This window comes from Salvelinus sp. IW2-2015, linkage group LG7 (assembly GCF_002910315.2).
Source record: "Salvelinus sp. IW2-2015 linkage group LG7, ASM291031v2, whole genome shotgun sequence".
NCBI classification, from domain to species: Eukaryota; Metazoa; Chordata; class Actinopteri; order Salmoniformes; family Salmonidae; genus Salvelinus; species Salvelinus sp. IW2-2015.
The window spans coordinates 32,242,336-32,266,324 of record NC_036847.1 but is presented as its reverse complement, the minus strand read 5'-3'; the positions used below and the strand labels follow the sequence as shown (position 1 = coordinate 32,266,324).

Below are 23,989 nucleotides of genomic sequence, written 5' to 3'. Positions count from 1 at the left end.
GGTTTCCGCTACAGCCTCTCCCACTTGATGTCTGATTTGGTGTTACAACCTGACAGTCACTTCATTTTGAACATCAACAGCCCACCCACTTCTGTCATTTGTGGTTGGGCTGCTCAGTCGCTGAATGCCTAAAAGTGTTGAAAAGAGATGCTGTGGCGGAGACTAATGAAAAGAGATTATGAAAATATTGTGCATTACCACATTATTACAGAGGAAAATGCCATCTTTCTCAGCTGAATGTCCGAGTGTTTTCTAGATCTCTTGGCTTAACTTCAGCTTTTCACAACATTTGCAGGCAAGTTACATTTTGGTATGAGGGTATGTGGGGGGTAAAGTCTACTTAATTTGTGTCATCTGAGATATCAAAGACAAGGCAACCCAATGTTCTACAATCTGCATCAACAAAAAAGTCACTACGTACAGTAGCATCTACCCTGATGTTGCATGGCAAACATTTGACTGTCTCTACTATTCATCCCCCCCACCCCTCCAAGCCTGGTGTCTATGGCGCTGCTCCCTGCCACCAGGGGCGTCCTACCCATGGGGGGCTGAGTCAGTCAGTCATGCCTTGAGGTACATCACCTTACTCTGCATGACTTTTGGTAAGTGTGTGGGAGGGTGTCACCTTCATTTGTGTCGTCTGAGATATCAAAGCTTAACAGCGCTCAAAATCCTTTGCTCCATACTTTTATTTATAGTATCATATGTTTAGTTAAAAATATTTAGACTGCTCTCAAATTAAATTTAATAAATAGAATGTCACAAATGTAACTGGTGTGGAAACTGTCAAATCACCATTTTAGCTAAACTGGAAAGCAAAAAGCACACACATGGCCAAAGAGCGACTGTGAATTGGTGCAAGGATAGGGGGGGTGCTGTCCCCAACTTCTCTTTGAATCCAGTAGAAATGCTTGCTCACTTTGAGGTAAATGTTGGGCCGCCGAGGCACACCACAGTCCTTGGTATATACCCGCACCCCATAGATGTAGTAGCGGTTGTTTGCAGGCATGAAGCAGCTCACAGGGCCCCCAAGATTCATCTGAGGAAAAACAAGCGATAAGCAAACATTTAAAACTACTTTGTGACTTGGGATTCATGTTCTTTCAGGAGGTGATTTTCTTAGAAGAATATTAATTATCATAACATGGATTTTTACACCATAAATTAACAAAAATTTAAATGCAACAATTTCAAAGATTTTACTGAGTTACAGTTCATATAAGGAAATCAGTCAATTGAAATAAATGAGGCCCTAATCTATAGATTTCACATGACTGGGAATACTGATATGCATCTGTTGGTCACAGATACTGTACCTTTAAAAATAAGGTAGGGGGGTGGATCAGAAATCCAGTCAGTATCTGGTGTGACCACCATTTGCCTGATGCAGCGTGACATCCCCTTTGCATAGTTGATCAGGCTGTTGATTGTGGCCTGCTGTGGAATGTTGTCCTCCTACTCTTCAATGGTTATGCAAAGTTGCTGAATATTGGCAGGAACTGGAACACACTGTTGTACACATCGATCCAGAGCATCCCAAACATGCTCAATGGGTGACATGTCTGGTGATTATGCAGGCTATGGAAGAACTGGGACATTTTTCAGCTTCCAGGAATTGTGTACAGATCCTTGTGGCATGGGGCTGTGCATTATCATGCTGAAAACATGAGKCGAGGGCAGAGGATGAATGGCACAACAATGGACCTCAGGATCTCGTCACGGTRTCTCTGTGCATTCAATTTGCCATCAATAAAATGCCATTTTGTTTGTTGTCCATAGCTTATGCCTGCCCATACCATAACCCCACTGCCCCCATGGGGCACTTTGTTCACAACGTTGACATCAGCAAACCGCCATACATGTGGTCTGCGGTTGTGAGGCCATTTGGACGTACTGCCTAATTCTTTAAAACGACGGAGGCAGCTTATGGTAGAGAAATAAAAATGCAATTATCTGGCAACAGCTCTGGTGGACATTCTTGCCATCAGCATGCCAATAGCACAGTCCCTCAACTTGAGACATCTGTAGCATTGCGTTGTGACAACTGAACATTTTAGAGTTGCCTTTTGTTGTCCCCAGCACAATGTGCACCTGTATAATGATCATGTTGTGTTATCAGCTTCTTGATATACCACACCTGTCAGGTGGATGGATTTATCTTGGCTAAAGAAACGCTCACTAACAGGGATGTAAACAAATGTGCACAACATTTGAGATCTTTGTGCATATGGGACATTTCTGAGATGTTTCATGTTTCAAGAGCTGAAATAAAAGAACACTTTATATTTTGCTTTTATATTTTTGTCTAACTAACATGTTATCTAAAATGTCAGAGATTAAACAAAATGTAGGACATGTCTGTGTCCCAAATGACACCGTAGGGCTCTGGTCAAAAGGGGTGCACACCCCAGGGCTCTGGTCAAAAGGGGTGCCATTTGGGACACATCTCTTGTCTGGTATGTAACAGGTTGTATCAGCCTCTGTTTACCTCACAACCATCAGGACCACCCATGCCACTGGGATGAGACATACAAAACATGTCCCCAGCCACTTTGTAGTTCCACCAGTTAGGCATGTTACACTTGGGATTGCCAATTTTCTTCACTTCTGCTTCTTGTAAAATGCTGGTGTTTGCTGTCAAAGAGCAAATAGGTTAACCGTAATTTGTGTTAAAGGCTTATACACTATAATATTTTTGTTTTTAATACACTGAGTATACAAAACATTAAGGACACCTGCTCTTCCCATGACCATCATTTCAAGCCCCCTACAGTAGGCTATATGGCCWGCTCTACTTTGACAATGCAAACCGTGTAATTTTGTTGTAAGACTTACCATTGGGCCCTGCATAGCCTGTGATGTGGCAGATACCATACTGATGTTCTTCAACATTGGAATTATCTGGGATGCAAATTTCATCCACAAAGGTGTTGAATACAAGGGGGGGTTTCAACTTCAGAAGTGCAATGTTGTATCGCAGTGTGATAGGATTAAAGCGTTTGTGCGGGACTATCCTCTCAATTTGTAATTCCTGTGTGTTCGCGTCATTGTGGTTTGCATCCGTGGTCCCAGCTTTGACTATCAGGTTGCTTGAAAGGCTGCAACAAAAAGGGCAAAGAAAAGTTTTGGAAAAAGACAACTGGTAAAGTAGCTAATCGGTAGACTTAATATATATGCTGTGGTATATACCGATGCTGTGGTGCATGAACACATACGGCAGCTGTCAGTATCCAGTCCTGGCTGATGATGGCTCCTCCACAGTGATGCTGAAAAGGATCTGCTGCGGTCGGACGGTGCATGATGGAGACTTGCCACGGCCAAATACTAGGGTCAATTGGAGTGCCACCAACGAACTGACCACCACCATAATCATCATAGTCAAATGGCAACATCGTTGATGGTCTCTCTGGTCTCTTTCCACAATTCACTAAATACAAAGACAAGAACCACAATCCTGAGTTTGTGCTTCAGCCTAATTGCCAGCCACACCATTTGAAGACATGAATACTTGGTACATGAAGCTGATGGGGAAATGTTACCACAGAAGTAGGCCTAACTTGACTGACAATCCATGATCAAGTTATTTCTTGATTAAGACTCCTGTTTATGGCAACAAAAACATAAATACCAGCAATGGAGCAGAATTAGGATTAGGCTAGCTATGACAGATAGCTACGGCAGTTTAGCTGAGTACCTTATAGATTTAGAAAATTTCCACGTATTGTGGAAATTTGTCTTTGGCTTCACCACACAAAAACCAGGATTAATACGCCATGATGAACACATCATTCTCCAGATCAAAGTGCAAAAGTGTTATTGTACTACTGCAGTTCTAAGTTCCTATGTGTTGCATCATTGGTCTAAAACCATGATCATCATGAAGAGATCCTCATTTAAAATACATCAATGGGCAAAGACATTCATCATCAGCATTAACAAGACTGAAGGGCACCTTGTCATCTACGTGATTTAGGTCAATATGTGCATCGTGCCCTCAAGCTGAAGGCCAACTAGAGCCATATCATCAGCATATTTTGAATAGGCTAAAACATTGTATTGAATCATGATTTCGTTTGTATAGGCATTAAATTATACAGGTGTATACAGTTGAAGTCGGAAGTTTACATACACCTTAGCCAAATACATTTAAACTCAGTTTTTCACAATTTCTGAAATTTAATCCTAGTAAAGATTCCCTGTCTTAGGTCAGTTAGGATCACCACTTAATTTTAAKAATGTGAAATGTCAGAATAGTAGAGAGAATTATTTATTTCAGCTTATATTTCTTTCATCACATTTCCAGTGGGTCAGAAGTTTAMATACATTCAATTAGTATTTGGTAGCATTGCCTTTAAATTGTTTAACTTGGGTCAAACGTTTCGGTTAGCCTYCCACAAGATTCCCACAATAAGTTGGGTGAATTTTGGCCCATTCCTCCTGACAGAGCTGGTGTAACTGAGTCAGGTTTGTAGGCCTCCTTGCTCGCACACTTTTTCAGTTCTGCCCACACATTTTCTATAGGATTKAGGTCAGGGCTTTGTGATGGCCACTCCAATACCTTTACATTGTTGCCCTTAAGCCATTTTGCCACAACTTTGGAAGTATGCTTGGGGTCATTGTCCATTTGGAAGACCCATTTGCGACCAAGCTTTAACTTCCTGACTGATGTCTTGAGATGTTGCTTCAATATATCCACATAATTGTCCTTCCTCACGATGCCATCTATTTTGTGAAGTGCACCAGTCCATCCTGCAGCAAAGCACCCCCACAACATGACGCTGCCACCCCCGTGCTTCACGGTTGGGATGGTGTTCTTCGGCTTGCAAGCTTCCCCCTTTTTCCTCCAAACATAACAATGGTCATTATGGCCAAACAGTTCTAATTTTGTTTCATCAGACCAGAGGACATTTYTACAAAAAGTACAATCTTCATCCCCATATGCAGTTGCAAACCGTAGTCTGGCTTTTTTATGGCGGTTTTAGAGCAGTGGCTTCTTCCTTACTGAGCGGCCTTTCAGGTTATGTCRATATAGGACTCCTTTTACTGTGGATATAGATACTTTGTACCTGTTTCCTCCAGCATCTTCACAAGGTCCTTTGTTCTGGTATTGATTTGCACTTTTCACACAAAAGTACGTTAATCTTGGGTTCGAGCCCAGGCTCTGTCGCAGCCGGCCACGACCGGGAGGTCCATGGGGCGACGCACAATTGGCCTAGCGTCGTCCGGGTTAGGGAGGGTTTGGCCGGTAGGGATATCCTTGTTTCATCGCGCACTAGCGACTCCTGTGGCGGGCCGGGCGCAGTGCGCGCTGACCAGGTCGCTAGGTGTACGGTGTTTCAATGTGTGGCTGGCTTCCGGGTWGGATGCGCGCTGTGTTAAGAAGCAGTGCGGCTTGGTTGTGTTTCGGAGGACGCATGGCTCTCGACCTTTGTCTCTCCCGAGCCTGTACGGGAGTTGTAACGATGAGACAAGACAGTAACTACTAACAATTGGATACCAYGAAATTGAGGAGAAAAAGGGGGTAAAAAAGTACATTCATCTCTAGGAGACAGAACGCGTCTCCTTCCTAAGCAGTATGACGGCTGCGTAGTTCCATGGTGTTTATACTTGCGTACTATTGTTTGTACAGATGAACGTTGTACCTTCAGGCGTTTGGAAATTGCTCCCAAGGATGAACCAGACTTGTGGAGGTCTACAATTTTTTCTGAGGTCTTGGCTGATTTCTTTTGATTTTCCCAAGCAAAGAGGCACTGAGTTTGAAGGTAGGCCTTGAAATACATCCACAGGTACACCTCCAATTGACTCAAATGATGTCAATTAGCCTATCAGAAGCTTCTAAAGCCATGACATCATTTTCTGGAATTTTCCAAGCTGTTTAAAGGCAGTCAACTTCTGACCTACTGGAATTGTGATACAGTGAATTATTTGTGAAATAATCTGTCTGTAAACAATTGTTGGAAAAATGATTTGTGTCATGCACAAAGTAGATGTCCTAACCGACTTGCCAACACGATAGTTTGTTAACAAGACATGTGTGGAGTGGTTGAAAAACGAGTTTTAATGACTTCAACCTAAGTGTATGTAAACTTCCGACTTCAACTGTATATAATACACCGAGTATAATACAGGTATATCAGCCAAGGAATGTTTGTTTACTAAACGCTGTGCTAGCTACTCACGGTCCGCTGTAACATTTTCGTCCAAAGTGGCCAAATACAAGATAACACAAACTCCTGCGATGGCTATCAAAATGAACAATTTGGCACAGGAGTTCATGTTAGCAAAGTAGGTTAGCCAGGTGTTGCTAGCTATATGGCTCGACCAGGCGTTCGCTAACTACCTAGCTAGCTACATTGACAAACTGGTACGAGAAGTCTTTATTCAAACGGTCAAAAACTGTTACATTTGATGACGCACTACCAACACTGGTGAGCGCCACACCACAGAGCACCATGATTGGTGAACTCAACTCGTTATACACAATGGGCGCGTTCGTAAATTCACTACGATTTCAGAGCRCTCTCGTCTGAGTGGGGCAGAGCGCAGAATAATTGATTAATTTACGAACGCCCAGAGCACACTCTGAGTGCWCTCTAGAACTCCAGAGTGAATTGACGCAAGCACCCAACGTAACGTCCAATCCACTTTGCAGTGGAGGCTGTTTTAAAATATGCTTATATGTAGGCCAACGAAACGGTGTCATTGCAACATATATATATTTTGTTAAACAGATTTTATGCACATGTAGTTAAATCCCAGAAAATTTGAACTATGAATATTAATTGTTGGCCTCAGTGGCAGCAGCGGCCGCTGCTTGACTGAATACCCGGGGTGCGAGATGGTTGCAGTTTAGTGATGGGCATTCCGGCTCGTTCGGCTCAGCTCACCAAAAAGACCCGGCTCATTTGGCTCCCAAACGGCTCTTTAAAAAAAAGGTTTTATATATTTTTTTAAGTCAAACAGTTTACGATAGTTTGATATAGATTGGTGTTAAAACAATTCTAATTAAATTATTAAATGAAATCACACTCTACCTTAACCACAATGTATTTAAAAATGCATTGGTTTATTATGAAAAATAATGCTATTAAACATTTGCATTTAAAGTATAACTTTTTAATGTATATAAACAAAGTGCCTATAAATCTAACCGTTCAAAACGAATACAATCTGAAACGCATAATAGTGTATTAAATAAAGTATATTAACAAAGTCCATATAAATGTAACAATTCAAAACAAATACAATCTGAACAACATAATAATAGAATATTGCACATATCAAAGAAAAATAAATAACAATGTGCAAAACTGCAGCATCCCACTTAAAACATTAAACTGGTCCCTCTTTCTCTCTCTTCTTTATTGCCATGTTATAACCAGCAGCACACAGCAATGCTGACCATATTTTGCTTTTATGAGAGATTTGCATTCAGAAATGCAAKCTGCCTCACTTTCGARGGGCTGATGCGCTTTCTTCTCTCAGTAATTATTTGTCCCGTTTTCGAGAAGACCCTCTGAGGGAACAGATGTGGCCACTATGCAGAGTCTCCCTGTCATGACTTTAGTAAGTCGTGGGTAGACCGAGGCCTTGTTCTTCCACCAGCTCAGAGGATCTGCAGATCTTTGGAGGGGCTCCTCCAAATAGTACTGGACCTCCATTATGGCATCTGCTGAGGGATTCCTTCATGCTGCATCCCCAGTTGCTCTCTCGTCAAACAGCATCCAAACAGCAGATGTTTGTGGCACTATTGCTGGTGCTTCTGCTCCATCTGATCCCTCTTCTTCCTGTTGCCTGAGCCAGCTGACTGCCGGGGCTGTCCCTCTCTGCTGCTGAGGTTATTCTTTGAAGAGCCTCATCAATTGCTCTAGCATCACTGAAGGCTAACTTCTTAAACCTGGGGTCAAGCACAGCGGTTTCTGATAGCACGTGATTATATTCMATTTCTGTCCATTGATGAACATAGGGTGTCCATCAACTCTGTCACATGTCCTGTGGTTACACAGGAGTATCATTTTTGAGGCTGTCACATAGCTGAAAAGAGAGAACAGTAACTTATTAGTTCAGGTTCATGTTTTGTCTACTGATACTACATGCTCATCTACTGCTCATATACATATATAACACTGGATTAAATAATGATGTAGTAATAACTGCTTACTGTACCTCTCTCCACTGATCTCCACAGTGACCTGTTCAAAGGGTTCCAGGACTCTGCACACCTCCTCCACCACCTCCCATTCCTCTTGGGTCAGAGCATCAACAGGTGCATTGACAATGGCCAGGGTAGAGATGATGGCATCCTTTGACTCAAGAAACCTCTTCAACATAAAATGTTGAATTCCACCTTGTAGTTCAGTCTTGTTTAGGCCTCAGCTCAGGCATCCCCATCTGGCTTTGTGTAGACTTTAGTTTTTCAGCACCTACTGTGCTCCTGTGTAAGTATTCCACAGCTGCTTTCACTTTGTCCACAGTGGGCTTCAATTGTGTACATTGGATTTAGACTATTGCTATCATTTTTAAAACCTGTGTCCTCCACGGTCAAAAATGGCTGAAAATCAGTGGCAATCATTTTAGCCAATGCAATATCAATTTGGCCTTGTTTTGCTGCAGACATAGACTTTGGCATAAACTGGTCCATAGAAGACTGCGTTGCTGTGGGTCGYGGAGTAGGCCTACTTGACTGAGWGGATACATCTCCWYGTGTGGAGGTGCTGGCTCCACCACTATCACWAGCAGGCCCGCTAGTTTCTCAAAGCTCCGCTATAGCTAGCTTCACAGTTGGGTGCACAGTTYGCATATGCTGGTGTAGCTTGTGCGTTGAACYGGCTTTATATGAGATTTTGTTTTGGCAATTCTACACTTTGCTCTAACATTGTCTACATTATTAAAATGCATCCAAATGCTACTGTGCTTCCGACTCATTTTCCAGCTGTTTTCACAGCTGTCCTTCCTTCCTCTCTCTCCTCGGCTGCTAAGTGTGTGACTGAGTGAGTTGGCTCGGCCCTCCCTCACGTATCTTTGGTTCATTGGTTGACACTGCGTGTCTGATTGACAGGAACAACAGGTGATGCTGTTAGTCTGAGCAGACAGTCAGAACGAATGTGTGTGCACTTGAGCATTTAGGCCTATATTATTTTATTTCTTTTTTCATTCTTTGAATTAGTTAATTCTATTCATTTAAATATTTTTATTATTCATATCTTAATTTAAAAAATATTTTTAATAAATAGATTTGGCTCTTCTGATATGCGAGCCGGCTCTTAGAGCCGACTCATTCGCGAATGACTCATCACTATTGCAGTTGTCAACAAAGCGGCATGGCATTGACAGAAATATGATGCCACGGTTTCAAACTACCGGTAGTTTATTTGATTAGATATACATTTGAGCAACAGCATAAATACACCTATCTAACATTTGCATGTCAAAAACTGAATGACCACTGCTGCACATACTGCCACTGTTTTGAACAGTTCAGATTATCCTAGAACGAGCAGCCAACTCACGAACAAACGAGTGCACCAGGGAGAACGCCACAACCATGCAAATGCAATAGCTAAGTGAAAACACATTATCTAATTGGGGATCTAGCTAACATAATGTCACAAAGCATGATCATCTAGCCAGTTAATTTCATATTTCCGAGTTCGCCAGATATGAGTTTAGAAATACTTGAAATTGACATTGGACCTAGCAAGCTACCCGCTAGCTATAGCTACCTAGCTGCTTATCAAAGGTAGATAACTGGTTAATTTGACCCCAAAAAATCAACCAAACTATTTCTCAAAATTACTGTAGCTAGCTAATTCATTTGACCCGGTTTTATGCTGTTTTAGTCAACACAACATGTTTCCCTGTCACCTACAGTAGAACCTGATTCTGCAACGTGCTCTCAGAGCCAGGGTTACAAAACAATTATAATCCAATGACCTSTGGAACCCGCCCACAGGGCCTGAAAACTAGCCCACATTTTTTTTYTYCGCAGCAAGAGAGGAGTTGCCACATTTATCCAATAAACACATTCTCCCGAACGTTATCAAGCCAATTAAAGAAAGAATATCAACGTCATTTTTAACGACGTAGGCTAAGAAGCCAAATTCTGTTTTCCATCAAAATAATAATTCTTAGGGCCTCCCGAGTGGCGTGGAGCAGCGTCTAAGGCACTGCATCGCAGTGTTGCGGCGTCACTACAGCCTGGGGTTCAATCCCAGGTCTTCAGTTGAATGGTGTTTCCTCCAGATACATTGGTAGGCTGGCTTCCTGGTTAAGCGGAAGCGTGGCTCGRCCTTCACTTCTCCCGAGCCCTTTGGGGAGTTGCAGCAATGAGACAAGATCGTAATATCACGAAAAAGGGGGTAAAATGACATTTTATTTTACTTTTTTAAATATATTTTATAATTATTGCGAGCTTATGTTGCAAGAGAAAATCTAAATCGCCCTTATTAAACTTTCCAGATCATTTTCCATCAATGGATGTCGATTTAACTTGTTTTGACTGCTATGATTAAGCAATAAAGCCCAAGGAGGTGTGATATATGGCTAATATAGCACGGCTGAGGACTGTTCTTAAGACAAAACCCTTAGCCGTGGTATATTGGCCATATACCACAAACCCCTGAGGTGCCTTATTGCTATTAACTGGGTACCAACTTAATTAGAACAGCAAAAAGTATTTTTGGGACACAGCTGATATACCATGGCTTTCAACCAATCAGCATTCAGGGCTCAAACAMATGTTTATAATTGTAGCCTAAATAAATCCCGTTTCCGCATGTGCATAACTATAGATAMATCYGACAGGAGAGTTTGAGTGATGAAAGTTGGACAGAGGATCTCAATCTCTGTGCAAGAAACACTTGGATGAACTTTAAAAAACAAACGAATGTTAGGCTATTTTCTGGCAATTGTGCCGCTATAATTTTTTTATTTTTTATTTAATCAGGCAAGTATTATGTGCCAGATGGTAAGTCTAAAAATCATTATAAAAKACCTATTTGCGAGATTGACTTATTTCAATAGACATAGGCTACTGACTAAAATCTGGGTTTATAAYTGCAATTCAACTTTGTCATGGTTTACTGAGCTAGATGCAGGTGGCCTATAGCCCCTGATAGGCCAACATGCCAAAATCWAATTTTATGGAAAAGTCCACAATGAAACTGACATTCGATGTGGAGAATGATACATTTGCGCRATATAGCTGTGACCTTGWTCACAATTGATAACTTCCACTTCAATTAACAAAATATGGCCATGAATAAATGCATAATAACACAAGGCTACAACAACAACCTGAGGTACAGGCTATTTATGAAATCTGTTTGCCAGATACACAAGAGGCACAAATTGATTTGCAATGACTCCAGTGATATAGTCATTTTAACATTTATTTTATCAAATGGTAGGCAACAGTAACCTGCAATGACATGTAGAAATGAATAGCCTACTTGATGGCCAACAGATGCAAATTTAATGTCATTTTCATTGTAGACCTTTCCCCCATAACACAAGCATGCGAGCGAGTTCCAAAACTTAGAATGCAGTTTACTTTAAACCACCTCTGAGCGAATGTATTTATCTAAATAGCCTACCTACAACTGGTAAAAAGTTTGGACACCTACTCATTCCAGGGTTTTTCTTTATTTTATACTATTTTCTACATTGTAGAATAAACGGATTAGCAGAACGTGTACTCCGAGCATGCGCTGACCAACTGGCAAATGTTTTCACTGACATTTTCAACCTCTCCCTGTCTGAGTCTGTAATACCAACATGTTTCAAGCAGACCACCATAGTCCCTGTGCCCAAGAACACTAAGGTAACCTGCCTAAATGACTACCGACCCGTAGCACTCACATCTATAGCCATGAAATGCTTTGAAAGGCTGGTAAATGGCTCACATCAACACCATTATCCCAGAAACCCTAGACCCACTCCAATTTGCATACCGCACCAGCAGAATCCCCAAATGATGCATCTCTATTGCACTCCACACTGCCTTTCCCACCTGGACAAAAGAAACCTATGTGAGAATGCTATTCATTGACTACAGCTCAGCGTTCATCACCATAGTTCCGTCAAAGCTCATCACTAAGCTAAGGACCCTGGGACTAAACACACTCCATCTGCAACTGGATCCTGGACTTCCTGACGGGCCGCCCCCAGGTGGTAAGGGTAGGTAACACCACATCCGCCACGCTGATCCTCAACACGGGGGCCCATCAGGGGTGCGTGCTCAGTCCCTCCCTGTTCACTCATGACTGCACGGCCTGGCACGACTCAAACACCATCATTAAGTTTGCCGATGCCACAACAGTGGTAGGCCAGATCACCGACAACGATGAGACAGCCTATAGGGAGGTGCAAGGACAACAACCTCTCCTTCAACGTGATCAAGACAAAGGAGATAATTGTGGACTTCAGGAAATGGAGGACCGAGCACGCCCCCATTCTCATCGATGGGGCTGTAGTGGATTAGGTTGAGATCTTCAAGTCTCTTGGCGTCCACATCACCAACAAACCATCATGGGCTGGCCACTCAAGGATATTCAGAGACTTGTCCGTAGCCACTCCTGCATGTTGTGCTTAGGGTCATTGTCCTGGTGGAAGTGAACCTTTGCCCATAGTCTGAGTCCTAAGCGCAGGATTTCATCAAGGATCTCTCTGTACTTTGCTCCTATCATCTTTCCCTCGATCCTGACTATTCTCCAGTCCCTGCCGCTGAAAAACATCCCTACAGCATGATGCTGCCACCACCATGCTTCACCGTAAGGATGGTGCCAGGTTTCCTCCAGACGTGATGCTTGGCATTCAGGCCAAAGAGTTCAATCTTGGTTTCATCAGACCAGAGAATCTTGTTTCTCAAGTCTGAGAGTCCTTTAGGTACTTTTGGCAAACTACAAGCGGGCTGTCAGGTGCCTTTTACTGAGGAGTGGCTTCCGTCTGGCCACTCTACCATAAAGGCCTGATTGGTGGAGTGCTGCAGAGATGGTTGTCCTTCTAGAAGGTTCTCCCATCTCCACAGAGGAACTCTGGAGCGCTGTCAGAGTAACCATCGGGATCTTGGTCACTTCCCTGACCAAGGCCCTTCTCCCCCGATTACTCAGATTGGCCGGGGCGGCCAGCTCTGGGAAGAGTCTTGGTGGTTCCAAGCTGTTTCCATTTRWGAATGATGGAGGCCACTGTATTTTTGGGGACCTTCAATGCTGCAGACATTTTGTGGTATCCTTCCGCAGATCTGTGCCTCGACCCAATCCTGTCTCGGAGCTCTACAGACATTTCCTTTGACCTCATGGCTTCTCAATTTTGTAGTCTCAAAGCAAAGGGTCTGAATACTTATGCAAATAAGTTATTTCTGTTTTGTATTTTTTTTTTTAAATGTGCAAAATATTCAAAAAACCTGTTTTCCCTTTGACATTATGGGGTATTGTGTGTAGATTGATGAGGGGAAAAAATATTTGTATCAATTTTAGAATAAGGCTGTAAGGTAACAAAATGTGGAAAAAGGGAAGGGGTCTGAATACTTTCCGAATGCACTGTAAGTCGTCTGGTGCGAGAGACTCATTGGGAGGAGGAGACTAGAACAGACTCAGAAATTCTGACTGAACAGACACACATTTGAGCGACACGGGACGGTGCATTTACTTTGTGCAGTTGTAATTTATGCTATAATGACCTGCGATTTCATTGGGGCAGTTCCCCTCATAGCAAATAGCTGGCAACACAATCCAAGCAATGTTCACACGGCTTGTGCTCCCACAGAGGTGGAGCTGCCGCTGCTGGCAGTCACTGCCCAGTGTTCCAAACCTGGTGGAAAAGACATTAGTAGGACTTATTTTTATGACGTCATATTCTGGTCACACACTGGTTGAAAAAGTACAGATTTTTTCCCCCGTCTTTTTACTGACCAGAATATGACGTGTTTTTCTGACCACCATACGACCAGATTTGTATTAATACGATTGGTGTGATGAGGTAGATCCTCATCAAGGACCTCTGAGCACAGAAGGTGATCTGGAGCGTAGTGGCCCTCTTGAAGAGTGGTGTGATGGGTCAGATCTGGAGCGTAGTGGYCCTCTTGAAGAGTGGTGTGATRGGTCAGATCTGSAGYGTAGAGAATCAGCGCATTCCATCTTTTTTTTATCCCCAGTTTTCTCCCCAATTTCGTGACATCCAATTGRTAGTTACAATCTTCTCTCAGGTCGAGAGCCATGCGTCCTCTGAAACAAGACCCTGCCAAGCCGCACTGCTTCTTGACACACTGCTCGCTTAACCCGGAAGCCAACCGCACCAATGTGTCGGAGGAAACACCGTCCAACTGACGACGAAGCCAGTTAGCAGGTGCCCGGCCGCCACAAAGAGTCGCTAGAGCACRATGACACAAGGAAATCCCGGCCGGCTCAAACCCTCCCTTAACCCGGACGACGCTGGGCCAATTGTGAGCCGCCCTGTGATTCTCCCGTTCACGGCCGGCTGTGATACAGCCTGGGATAAACCCGAGGCTGTAGTGTCGCCTCAGGACTGAGATGCAGTGCCTTAGACCCGAGGCTGTAGTGTCCCCTCAGCACTGAGATGCAGTGCTTTAGACCCCGAGGCTGTAGTGTCGCCTCAGCACTGAGATGCAGTGCCTTAGACCCCGAGGCTGTAGTGTCGCCTCAGCACTGAGATGCAGTCCTTAGACCCCGAGGCTGTAGTGTCGCCTCAGCACTGAGATGCAGTGCCTTAGACCCCGAGGCTGTAGTGTCGCCTCAGCACTGAGATGTAGTGTCTTAGACCCCAAGGCTGTAGTGTCGCCTCAGCATTGAGATGTAGTGTCTTAGACCCCGAGGCTGTAGTGTCGCCTCAGCATTGAGATGCAGTGCCTTAGACCCCGAGGCTGTAGTGTCGCCTCAGCACTGCTGAAGTGGATTCGGCCCGATTACCATTAGCCGGAGCCCAGAGTAATATGATTCTGCCGGACTCTGGAAATTCTCAGCCCGCATGAAGCCACCCAAGTCCGAGTCCATTCCGAGTCCCCTGTATCTCAAACAGAATACTCCAGAGCCCAGCGTGTTGACTGGGTACAGTATGCCATGACACCCTAACCCGGCTTGGTGCGCTCTGCCAGCTGTTGTTTACCAAGTGTGCTACGCTGAATCACGCAAACCCTGTTGAAAAAGAACATTACTCAAATTGTAATAATTGTAATGGTTCTAGTGTCTTATATGCAATGGGTGCATGAACCACAAACACTATGCACATGTTAATATAGATTGGTGTCTATTACTTGAGTAGTATTTAGATAACTGGTCAGTAGTTCAATCAGATTTCAACCAAAAAACAGATATCAACCAAAATAAGATGTATTTTTTCATGGCGTCAAAAATACGGAATGAAAAACGTGTCTGGTTATAAGACGTCTCGACCAGAAGTAAAATACATCTTTATCAGGTTGTATGCCCACTGGGTGAGGGGCAGAGTAGTAAGTAACTGAACAGATTGTTTTGAACAATATATTTTTGAAACAGGAAAATGTACACATTTACATCGCATTTAAAACATAATCCATGAATTATATAATATATATATTTTTAAATGTTTTTGGGACCAATCACAAGAGGGGTGCCACCCCTAACACTCTAATTGGCGTGGTTGGTGGTTGAACTTGACATTTTTGCCAATTGTGAGGTGAGACTAAAAGGTTGCCTATATAAGTAGGCTAGTAGGCCTAAGGAATATAATAGTATACAATTCTTTCAAGAAATTAGTAGTATGCTACAACATTTAATTTCATGTTCCTTAAGGCCTWGATAATGTTTTTATGGGCTACTATGATAAAGTAAGACAGTGGAAACAATGGCCTTATGGCATTTCACAGGTTTATCCTTCAAAAATCATTAAATTGTTTAAATGACCCATCAAATATATCCTACGGAGCCTTTAAATAATATGGTTTATTTAGGCTACTCCTGAGAAGTGACAGAAAACTATTGACAACGTAAAGTCACCAAAATGTAATGACCATCCATGAGATGGACAGGATTAAGATGAAACCGTTATCTAGCTGACAGACGGCTGACAGGGATCTTGACTGAGTTGTCTTCAGCCAGGCTGAGTACTTGCTGGCCCTAGTATACACTCCGGGTCTTTTAGGCAATCCGCAGGCATCCCCAAAACTTGTCACGCCAACAATGTAGAATTTTTCCTGATCCTCACTGAAGCACTGGAGTGGGCCTCCACTGTCTCCCTTCATAATGCAGTGAAAACAGAGTGTGTTCATGGTATTATCATGGAGAACACAACTTTATTCTATGTSCCAAATGGAAYCCTATTTTCCATGAGCTCTGGTCAAAAGTAGTGCAGTATAAAGGGAATTGTGTGCTATTTTGGACACAGACATAATGGCCACCTCACCTGACATGTGTCGACCACCCCGGTCTCAGAGCCAGCACAGATCATGCCATTCTTGATGTAACCGTTGTACCAGTCGATCCGGTTACAAGTATTTTGCTCAAACAGCTCCACCTCAGCTTCTTGCAGTGTGTCCATTGGCTTTCCTAAAGAGATACCAGACACACATTGTTCCAAGATAGCGTAGCAGTAAGACGTGTGTGTTTGTCTTTGTCTTATCCCGTGTTTTATCCCGTGTAAATAGCCAGTCTTTTTCGTATATATCTTAATCTCACTTTCTATCTACGAACTAAATATACTTTCCTGCAACCCGCCTCACCCAATGTGGTACGGATCTGCTGTTTTTATTCCTTATAACTGGAACTTCCATCAGGAGCTAGCCAGCTAACTAGCTACTAGTCTTTGTTAGCCACGGCTAGCGGTTTTCACTTTTTTCTCGGTCATCAGCCAGCCAGCCAGCCTTAGCTCAGACAACACCTGCCTGTCTGCACAGCGCGATATCAACCCAGAGCATATCGGACTGCTTCTCTCTACCACATCACCGGATTCCTGCCGCTCTGGATCATTAAACCGGATCATCGCAGCTAACTAGCTGCAAACGAGTGGCTACTGTTAACTAACGCCTCTGTCCCGAAGCAAGCACCAGCTAGCCTCGAGCTAGGCCCATATACCAGCTAATTCTAGGGCTACAATACCTCCTTTTCCAATTGGCCTGGACTCTTTATTGTCGACACGGAGCCCCGCTGATCCATCACGACTGGACTGCCGACGTGATCGGCCGATGTGGTCTCAACAGGCTATTATGTTACGATGTCGCCGAACAACCATCTACTAGCCCCGGCCCGCTAGCTTTTCTGAACGCTGTGTCCCCTGCTCACCAAGCATAGTAGTGACTACCGAACGGCACCCTGACTCACCTATTGTTGGTCTTTTGACCCTATGATCACTCGGCTACACAGCTGATGCCCCCTGGACTGTTTCAATAACACGGTACCTCATTTTGTTTACCTGTCGGCCCCAGCCTCGAACTCAGGTCCTGTATGTACCTAACTGACCTTTCATCGCCATTTACCTGTTGTCTTAGCTCTCCTGATCAACACCTTTGTTTGCTTTATGCCTCTCTCTACTGTCAGTATGCCTTGTCTACTACTGTCTTAGACCTGTCTCTTATACACATCTAGATGTGTATAAGAGACACCCCCACACACATGCGGAGACCTCAATGGGCTTAAAAACCTCTACTTCATCACCCTCCCGGATCCGGGATCCTCCTCATCAAAAAAGCTGACTAGCATAGCCTAGCCTAACGGGACAGGGATATCATATAATATAATTTTCATGAAATCACAAGTCCAATACAGCAAATGAAAGATAAACATCTTGTGAATCCAGCCAATATTTCCGATTTTTTAAGTGTTTTACAGCGAAAACACAATATAGAATTATATTAGCTAACCACAATAGCCAAACACACAAACAAAGGTAGCTTTTGCAAAAAACAGCAATAGATATAAAATTAATCACTAACCTTTGGACAACTTCATCAGATGACAGTCTTATAACATCATGTTATACAATAGATTTATGTTTTGTTCGAAAATGTGCATATTTAGAGCTGCAAATCTTGGTTATACATTGTGAATACGTAGCAACATTTCCCCAGAACGTCCGGAGATATTTTGGACACTCACCTAATCTGACCAAAGAACTCATCATAAACTTTACATAAAAATACTTGTTGTATGGCAAATGAAAGATACACTGGTTCTTAATACAACCGCTGTGTTAGATTTTTTAAAATAACTTTACCACAACATACAGCTTGGGTTATTGTGAGACAGTGCTCACCAACACGGCGGAGAATAGACATCAACATATTACACAGAAATACGAAATAACATCATAAATGTTGTCTTACTTTTGCTGAGCTTCCATCAGAATGTTGTACAAGGAGTCCTATTTCCAGAATAAATCGTTGTTTGGTTTTAGAATGTCAATTTCTTCTGTCGAATTCGCGCCACAATGCTAGCCAAGGTTGCTAACATTCCCATCCTCTCTTGGCGCAAAGAACGGAAAACTCCAAAAGTCCCAATAAACGTTGAATAAACTGATAAAACTCGGTTGAAAAAACCTACTTTATGATGTTATTATCATATGTATGAAATAAAATCAGAGCCGGAGATATTCGCCGTGTATACCGAACGCTTTTCAGAAGACAATGTCGAGGTCCCTCGCTCGCCGTCGAAGACAAAGAAAATACCGGACCTGTCACTCCAAAAGCTCAGATCAAGCTAGACACCCCATTCCACCTTCCACTGCCTGTTGACATCTAGTGGAAGGCGTATGAAGTGCATGCATATCGATAAATAAAAGCCAGTTGAATAGGCAGGCCCTGAAACAGAGCCTCGTTTTCAGATTTTTCACTTCCTGTATGGAAGTTTGCTGCCAAATGAGTTCTGTTTTACTCACAGATATAATTCAAACAGTTTTAGAAACTTGAGTGTTTTCTATCCAATAGTAATAAGAATATGCATATTGTATGGTCTAGAACAGAGTACGAGGCCGTTTCATTTGGGCACGATTTTTTCCAAAGTGAAAACAGCGCCCCCGTATTGACAAGAAGTTAACTGGTGCCTCCAGAGACGAGACCTCTCTCATTGTCACTCAACGCCTAGGTTTACCTCCACTGTACTCACAACCTACCATACCATTCATTGTCTGTACATTATGCCCTGAATCTATTCTACCACGTCCATATATCTGCTCCTTTTATTCTCTGTCCCCAACGCACAAGGCGACCAGTTCTTATAGCCTTTAGCCGTACCCTTATCCTACTCCTTTGTTGTTCCTCTAGGGATGTAGAGGTTAACCCAGGCCCTGAAGCCCCCAGTTCCGCTCCTATTCCCCAGGCACTATCATTTGTTGACTTCTGTAACCGTAAAAGCCTTGGTTTCATGCATGTTAACATCAGAAGCCTCATCCCTAAGTTTGTTTTATTCACTGCTTTAGCACACTCCGCCTACCCTGATGTCCTAGCCGTGTCTGAATCCTGGCTTAGGAAGGCCACCAAAAATTCCATCCCCAACTACAACATTTTCTGCCTGCGTCCGTAATGGCTCCGCGGTCAAACGACTACCCCTCATCACTGTCAAACGCTCCCTAAAACACTTCAGCGAGCAGGCCTTTCTAATCGACCTGGCCCGGGTATCCTGGAAAGATATTGACCTCATTCCATCAGCAGAGGATGCCTGGTTATTCTTTAAAAGTGCTTTCCTCACCATCTTAAATAAGCATGCCCCATTCAAAAAATGTAGAACGAAGAACAGATATAGCCCTTGGTTCACTCCAGACTTGTCTGCCCTTTACCAGCACAAAAACATCCTGTGGCGTACTGCATTAGCATCGAATAGCCCCCGCGATATGCAACTCTTCAGGGAAGTTAGGAACAAATAGACACAGGCAGTTAGGAAAGTAAAGGCTAGCTTTTTCAAACAGAAATGTGCATCCTGTAGCACAAACTCAAAGTGTAGCTTCTAAAAAAGCTCTAACTCCCAAAAATTCTGGGACACTAAAGTCCATGGAGAATAAGAGCACCTCCCAGCTGCCCACTGCACTGAGGCTAGGAAACACTGTCACCACTGATAAATCTACGATAATCGATCATTTCAATAAGCATTTTTCTACGGCTGGCGATGCTTTCCACCTGGCTATCCTTACCCCGGTCAACAGCTCTGCACCCCCCACAGCAACTTGCCCAAGCCTCCTCCATTTCTCCTTCACCCAAATCCAGATAGCTGATGTTCTGAAAGAGCTGCAAAATCTGGACCCCTACAAATCAGCTGGGCTAGACAATCTGGACCCTTTTTTTCTAAAACTTTCTGCTGCAATTGTTGCAACCCCTATTGCTAGCCTGTTCAACCTCTCTTTCATATCGTCTAAGATCCCTAAAGATTGGAAAGCTGCCGCGGTCATCCCCCTCTTCAAAGGAGGAGACACTCTAGACCCAAATTGTTAAAGACCTATATCTATCCTACCCTGCCTTTCTAAAGTCTTCGAAAGCAAAGTTAACAAACAGATCACCGACCATTTCGAATCCCACCGTACCTTCTCCGCTATGCAATCTGGTTTCCGAGCGGGTCATGGGTGCACCTCAGCCACACTCAAGGTCCTAAAAGATATCATAACCACCATCGATGAAAGACAATACTGTGCAGCCATCTTCATCGACCTGGCCAAGGCTTTCGACTCTGTCAATCACTGCATTCTTATCGGCAAACTCAACAACCTTGGTTTCTCAAATGACTGCCTCGCTTCATTCACCAACTACTTCTCAGATAGAGTTCAGTGTGTCAAATCGGTGGGCCTGTTGTCCGGACCTCTGGCAGTCTCTATGGGGGTTCAATTTCTTGGGCCGACTCTTTTTTCTGTATACATCAATGATGTCGCTCTTGCTGCTGGTGATTCTCGGGTCCACCTCTACGCAGACGACACCATTCTGTATAATTCTGGCCCTTCTTTGAACACTGTGCTAACAAACCTCCAGACGAGCTTCAATGCAATACAACACTCATTCCGTGGCCTCCAACTGCTCTTAAATGCAAGTAAAACTAAATGCATGCTCTTCAACCGATAGCTGCCCGCACCCGCTCGCCAGTCCAGCATCACTACTCTGGACGGTTCTGACGTAGAATATGTGGACAACTACAAATCTAAAATACCTAGGTGTCTGGTTAGACTGTAAACTCTCCTTCCAGACTAACATTAAGCATCTCCAATTCAAAATTAAATCTAGAATCGGTTTCCTATTTCGCAACAAAGCATTCTTCACTCATGCTGCCAAACATACCCTCGTAAAACTGACTATCCTACCGATCCTTGACTTCGGCGTTGTAATTTACAAAATAGMTTCCAACACTCTACTCAGCAAATTGGATGTATTCTATCAGTGCCATCCGTTTTGTCACCAAAGCCCCATACACTACCTACCACTGCGACCTGTATGCTCTCGTTGGCTGCACTCGCWTCATATTCATCGCCAAATCCACTGGCTCCAGGTCATCTATAAGTCTTTGCTAGGTAAAGCCCCGCCTTATCTCAGCTCACTGGTCACCATAGCAGCACCCACCCATAGCACGCGCTCCAGCAGGTATATTTCACTGGTCATCCCCAAAGCCAACTCCTAATTTGGCCGCCTTTCCTTCAAGTTCTCTGCTGCCAATGACWGGAACGAATTGCAAAAATTACTGAAGCTGGAGTCTTATATCTTCCTCACTAACTTTAAGCATCAGCTGTCAGAGCAGCTTAACAATCATTGCACCTGTACACAGCCCATCTGTAAATAGTCCACCCAACTACCTCATCCCAATATTGTTATTTATGTTTTTGCTCCTTTGCACCCCAGTATCTCTACTTCCACATTCATCTTCTGCACATCTATCACKCCAGTGTTTAATTGCTAAATTGTAATTATTTTGCCACTGCGGCCTATTTATTGCCTTAACTCCCTAATCTTACTACATTTGCACACACTGTATATAGATTTTTCTATTGTGTTATTGACTGTACGTTTGTTTATCCCATGTGTAACTCTGTGTTGTTTGTGTCGCACTGCTTTGCTTTATCTTGGCCAGGTCGCAGTTGTACTGTAATCGCAGTTGAGAACTTGTTCTCAACTGGCCTACCTGGTTAAATAAAGGTGAAATAAAAATAAATAAAAAACATGCTGTATACACCTACTGCTAAATTCAACATTCAGCACTGTTATACCCTTGTAGCCTGGTCCCAGAAATGTTTATGCAATCATGTCAAAAAAATAAAATTAAAATAAAAGTGGCATAATGGCACAAACAAACTGGTACCCAGGCTAAGGCTCTTAACACCTAAACTTCTCTTCGTCCAGGGGTGCTGCATTGTGGTTGACCCTGTTGTCCTCTCAAATGGATGTGTTTGTGTTATACGGGGGGTTGAGAGCAGAGCAGGAGGCCAGTTTCCGATGTTACAGTTTGATTAATAACGGTTGTATTGTATCATATTGTATTGTCATTTTCTAATAGATCCCACACAAACCTTTGAAAGAAGTGCTGCCCCAACCACTGATGAAACACTGGTTGAGGTTTAAGTTGAACTCCTCCATCTCGTCTTCCACTGTACAGACAGGCTGGACAAAGTCTGTGTACTCCAGTGGAGAGCTGAGACGCATAAGAGCTATGTCGTTGGAGTAGCTGGGGTGGTGGAACTTCTCATGGGCTCTGACCTCCACAACATAGCGGCGCTGGGAGTACCGCCCTGGTTCTGTTAGCACGTTGAGTCCTGCCACCACGCGCAGACTGGACATCCTATGGGGTCTGGGTGCAGCAAAAGCAGTTGGGGGGTTAAACAACAGAAATGATTATTTTGAGCAGAAGAGTWTCAGCAGCTTTTTCCATTGTTTACTGACTAGAAGGAAAAAGGCAATATTGAACGATAAGAAAGTATGCACTGCAATGTAATTTCTAAGTTAAATATTTTTTGTCTTATTAAGCCTATAAGCAATTTAAGAAAATATTTTTGATCAGTGACACTTTCAATGATGTATCTCAAGTGATTGTAGCCTACCTGTTTGGCTTTATCTTTTTGCATGTATGATTAGGCATGGTGATGGCTGGGTAGCCTATTTAGATTTAATATAGGCTATTCATGTGACTTATTTCTTGTTGGTTATATAGATGACTCACGGAACGATAGTGAAGCAGTGTGCAGCGGTGAGCACCCAGTGGCTGTTGAGGATGGTCCCGCCACAGAGGTGCCAGGACCTCACCTGCACGCTGACCTGCCAAGGCCATGCACCCAAAGGTGCATTGCGCCCTCCAACAACACGTGACCCTCCTGGAGCGTCCGCCAACGGCCGCTGTCCGCAAGCTGTCATCACCATCGCAGAATAATGGAAATGTAGGATGTAAATTTAAGTTTCAGTTGAAAGTTATGCAGGTCAAGCATGCGCACTAATGATTACATATGAAACTGATTATCACAGTAGGCCGAGTATGGCAAAAGTAAACACCCTTTACTCTGCTTATCATAATCGGTGTAAGGTCAAAATCAAAGTAAACATACACTGATTAAAACACCTGGTTTTCTGATTAAAACACCTGGTTTCGAATTATTAGGACATGTGCACGATTTAATCGGCGTTCCAGCGGTATATTTAATCTGCGCATGTGCTAGCACCGATAGCACAAGCCTCCCTCAGTAGGCTGGAATCAGCTTTCGCGTCATCGCTTATTGGCAACATTTAGCGCGCTCGTTGCGCACAAGTCTCTTCATGATACATCTGGTATTGATCTAGGACTTACTTCCTTGTGCTGAAACTTCAGATAACAATACGCTCATGGACAGGGCACATTGTAAAAAGATTCCAAATGTCCTAACGTCCATCTTTATGTGAGGAAAATGTAGGTGGACTAAACTGGCAGGTGGATTGGTGGAACTCCAATCATTGATTGATTGATTCATGTATTGTTCCAAAGYAAAAAGGTGTCGGCTTTGTGACGTAATAAAAAGTTTGGTCACCTTTTCTTTTTTCTTTTTTTACTGTAGGCTATGTGTGAGGTCACTTATC

General features: G+C 43.3%; 2 protein-coding genes across 2 annotated transcripts; both read right to left on the bottom strand.

Moving 5' to 3' along the window:
• Nucleotides 1–144: 144 nt before the first annotated feature.
• On the bottom strand, nt 145–6,476 carry LOC111966836 (elastase-1). The gene is made up of 5 exons (XM_023991788.2): nt 6,180–6,476; nt 3,190–3,427; nt 2,836–3,098; nt 2,489–2,634; nt 145–1,039 (listed from the first exon to the last, which is right to left on the bottom strand). The coding sequence occupies exons 1-5, from the start codon at nt 6,274–6,276 to the stop codon at nt 800–802; spliced, it is 984 nt and encodes a 327-aa protein (XP_023847556.1). The 5' UTR covers nt 6,277–6,476; the 3' UTR covers nt 145–799.
• Nucleotides 6,477–15,580: 9,104 nt separating this feature from the next.
• Nucleotides 15,581–23,452, bottom strand: LOC111966107 (transmembrane protease serine 12). Its single transcript, XM_023990529.2, has 4 exons — nt 23,106–23,452; nt 22,459–22,736; nt 16,396–16,538; nt 15,581–16,228 (listed from the first exon to the last, which is right to left on the bottom strand). Exons 1-4 carry the CDS (start codon nt 23,300–23,302, stop codon nt 15,986–15,988), a joined length of 861 nt encoding a protein of 286 aa, XP_023846297.1. The 5' UTR covers nt 23,303–23,452; the 3' UTR covers nt 15,581–15,985.
• Nucleotides 23,453–23,989: the final 537 nt, after the last annotated feature.

Coding starts and splice junctions, on each gene's coding strand:
- LOC111966836 (XM_023991788.2), bottom strand. CDS start 6,276: ATGAACTCCTGTGCCAAATTGTTCATTTTGATAGCCATCGCAGGAGTT. Junction 3,428..6,179: donor CGAAAATGTTACAGCGGACC/GTGAGTAGCTAG, acceptor CTTTGTATTTAG/TGAATTGTGGAAAGAGACCA. Junction 3,099..3,189: donor GTTCATGCACCACAGCATCG/GTATATACCACA, acceptor TTTTTGTTGCAG/CCTTTCAAGCAACCTGATAG.
- LOC111966107 (XM_023990529.2), bottom strand. CDS start 23,302: ATGGTGATGACAGCTTGCGGACAGCGGCCGTTGGCGGACGCTCCAGGA. Junction 22,737..23,105: donor CACTGCTTCACTATCGTTCC/GTGAGTCATCTA, acceptor TGCTGCACCCAG/ACCCCATAGGATGTCCAGTC. Junction 16,539..22,458: donor GGGCAGCACTTCTTTCAAAG/GTTTGTGTGGGA, acceptor GTATCTCTTTAG/GAAAGCCAATGGACACACTG.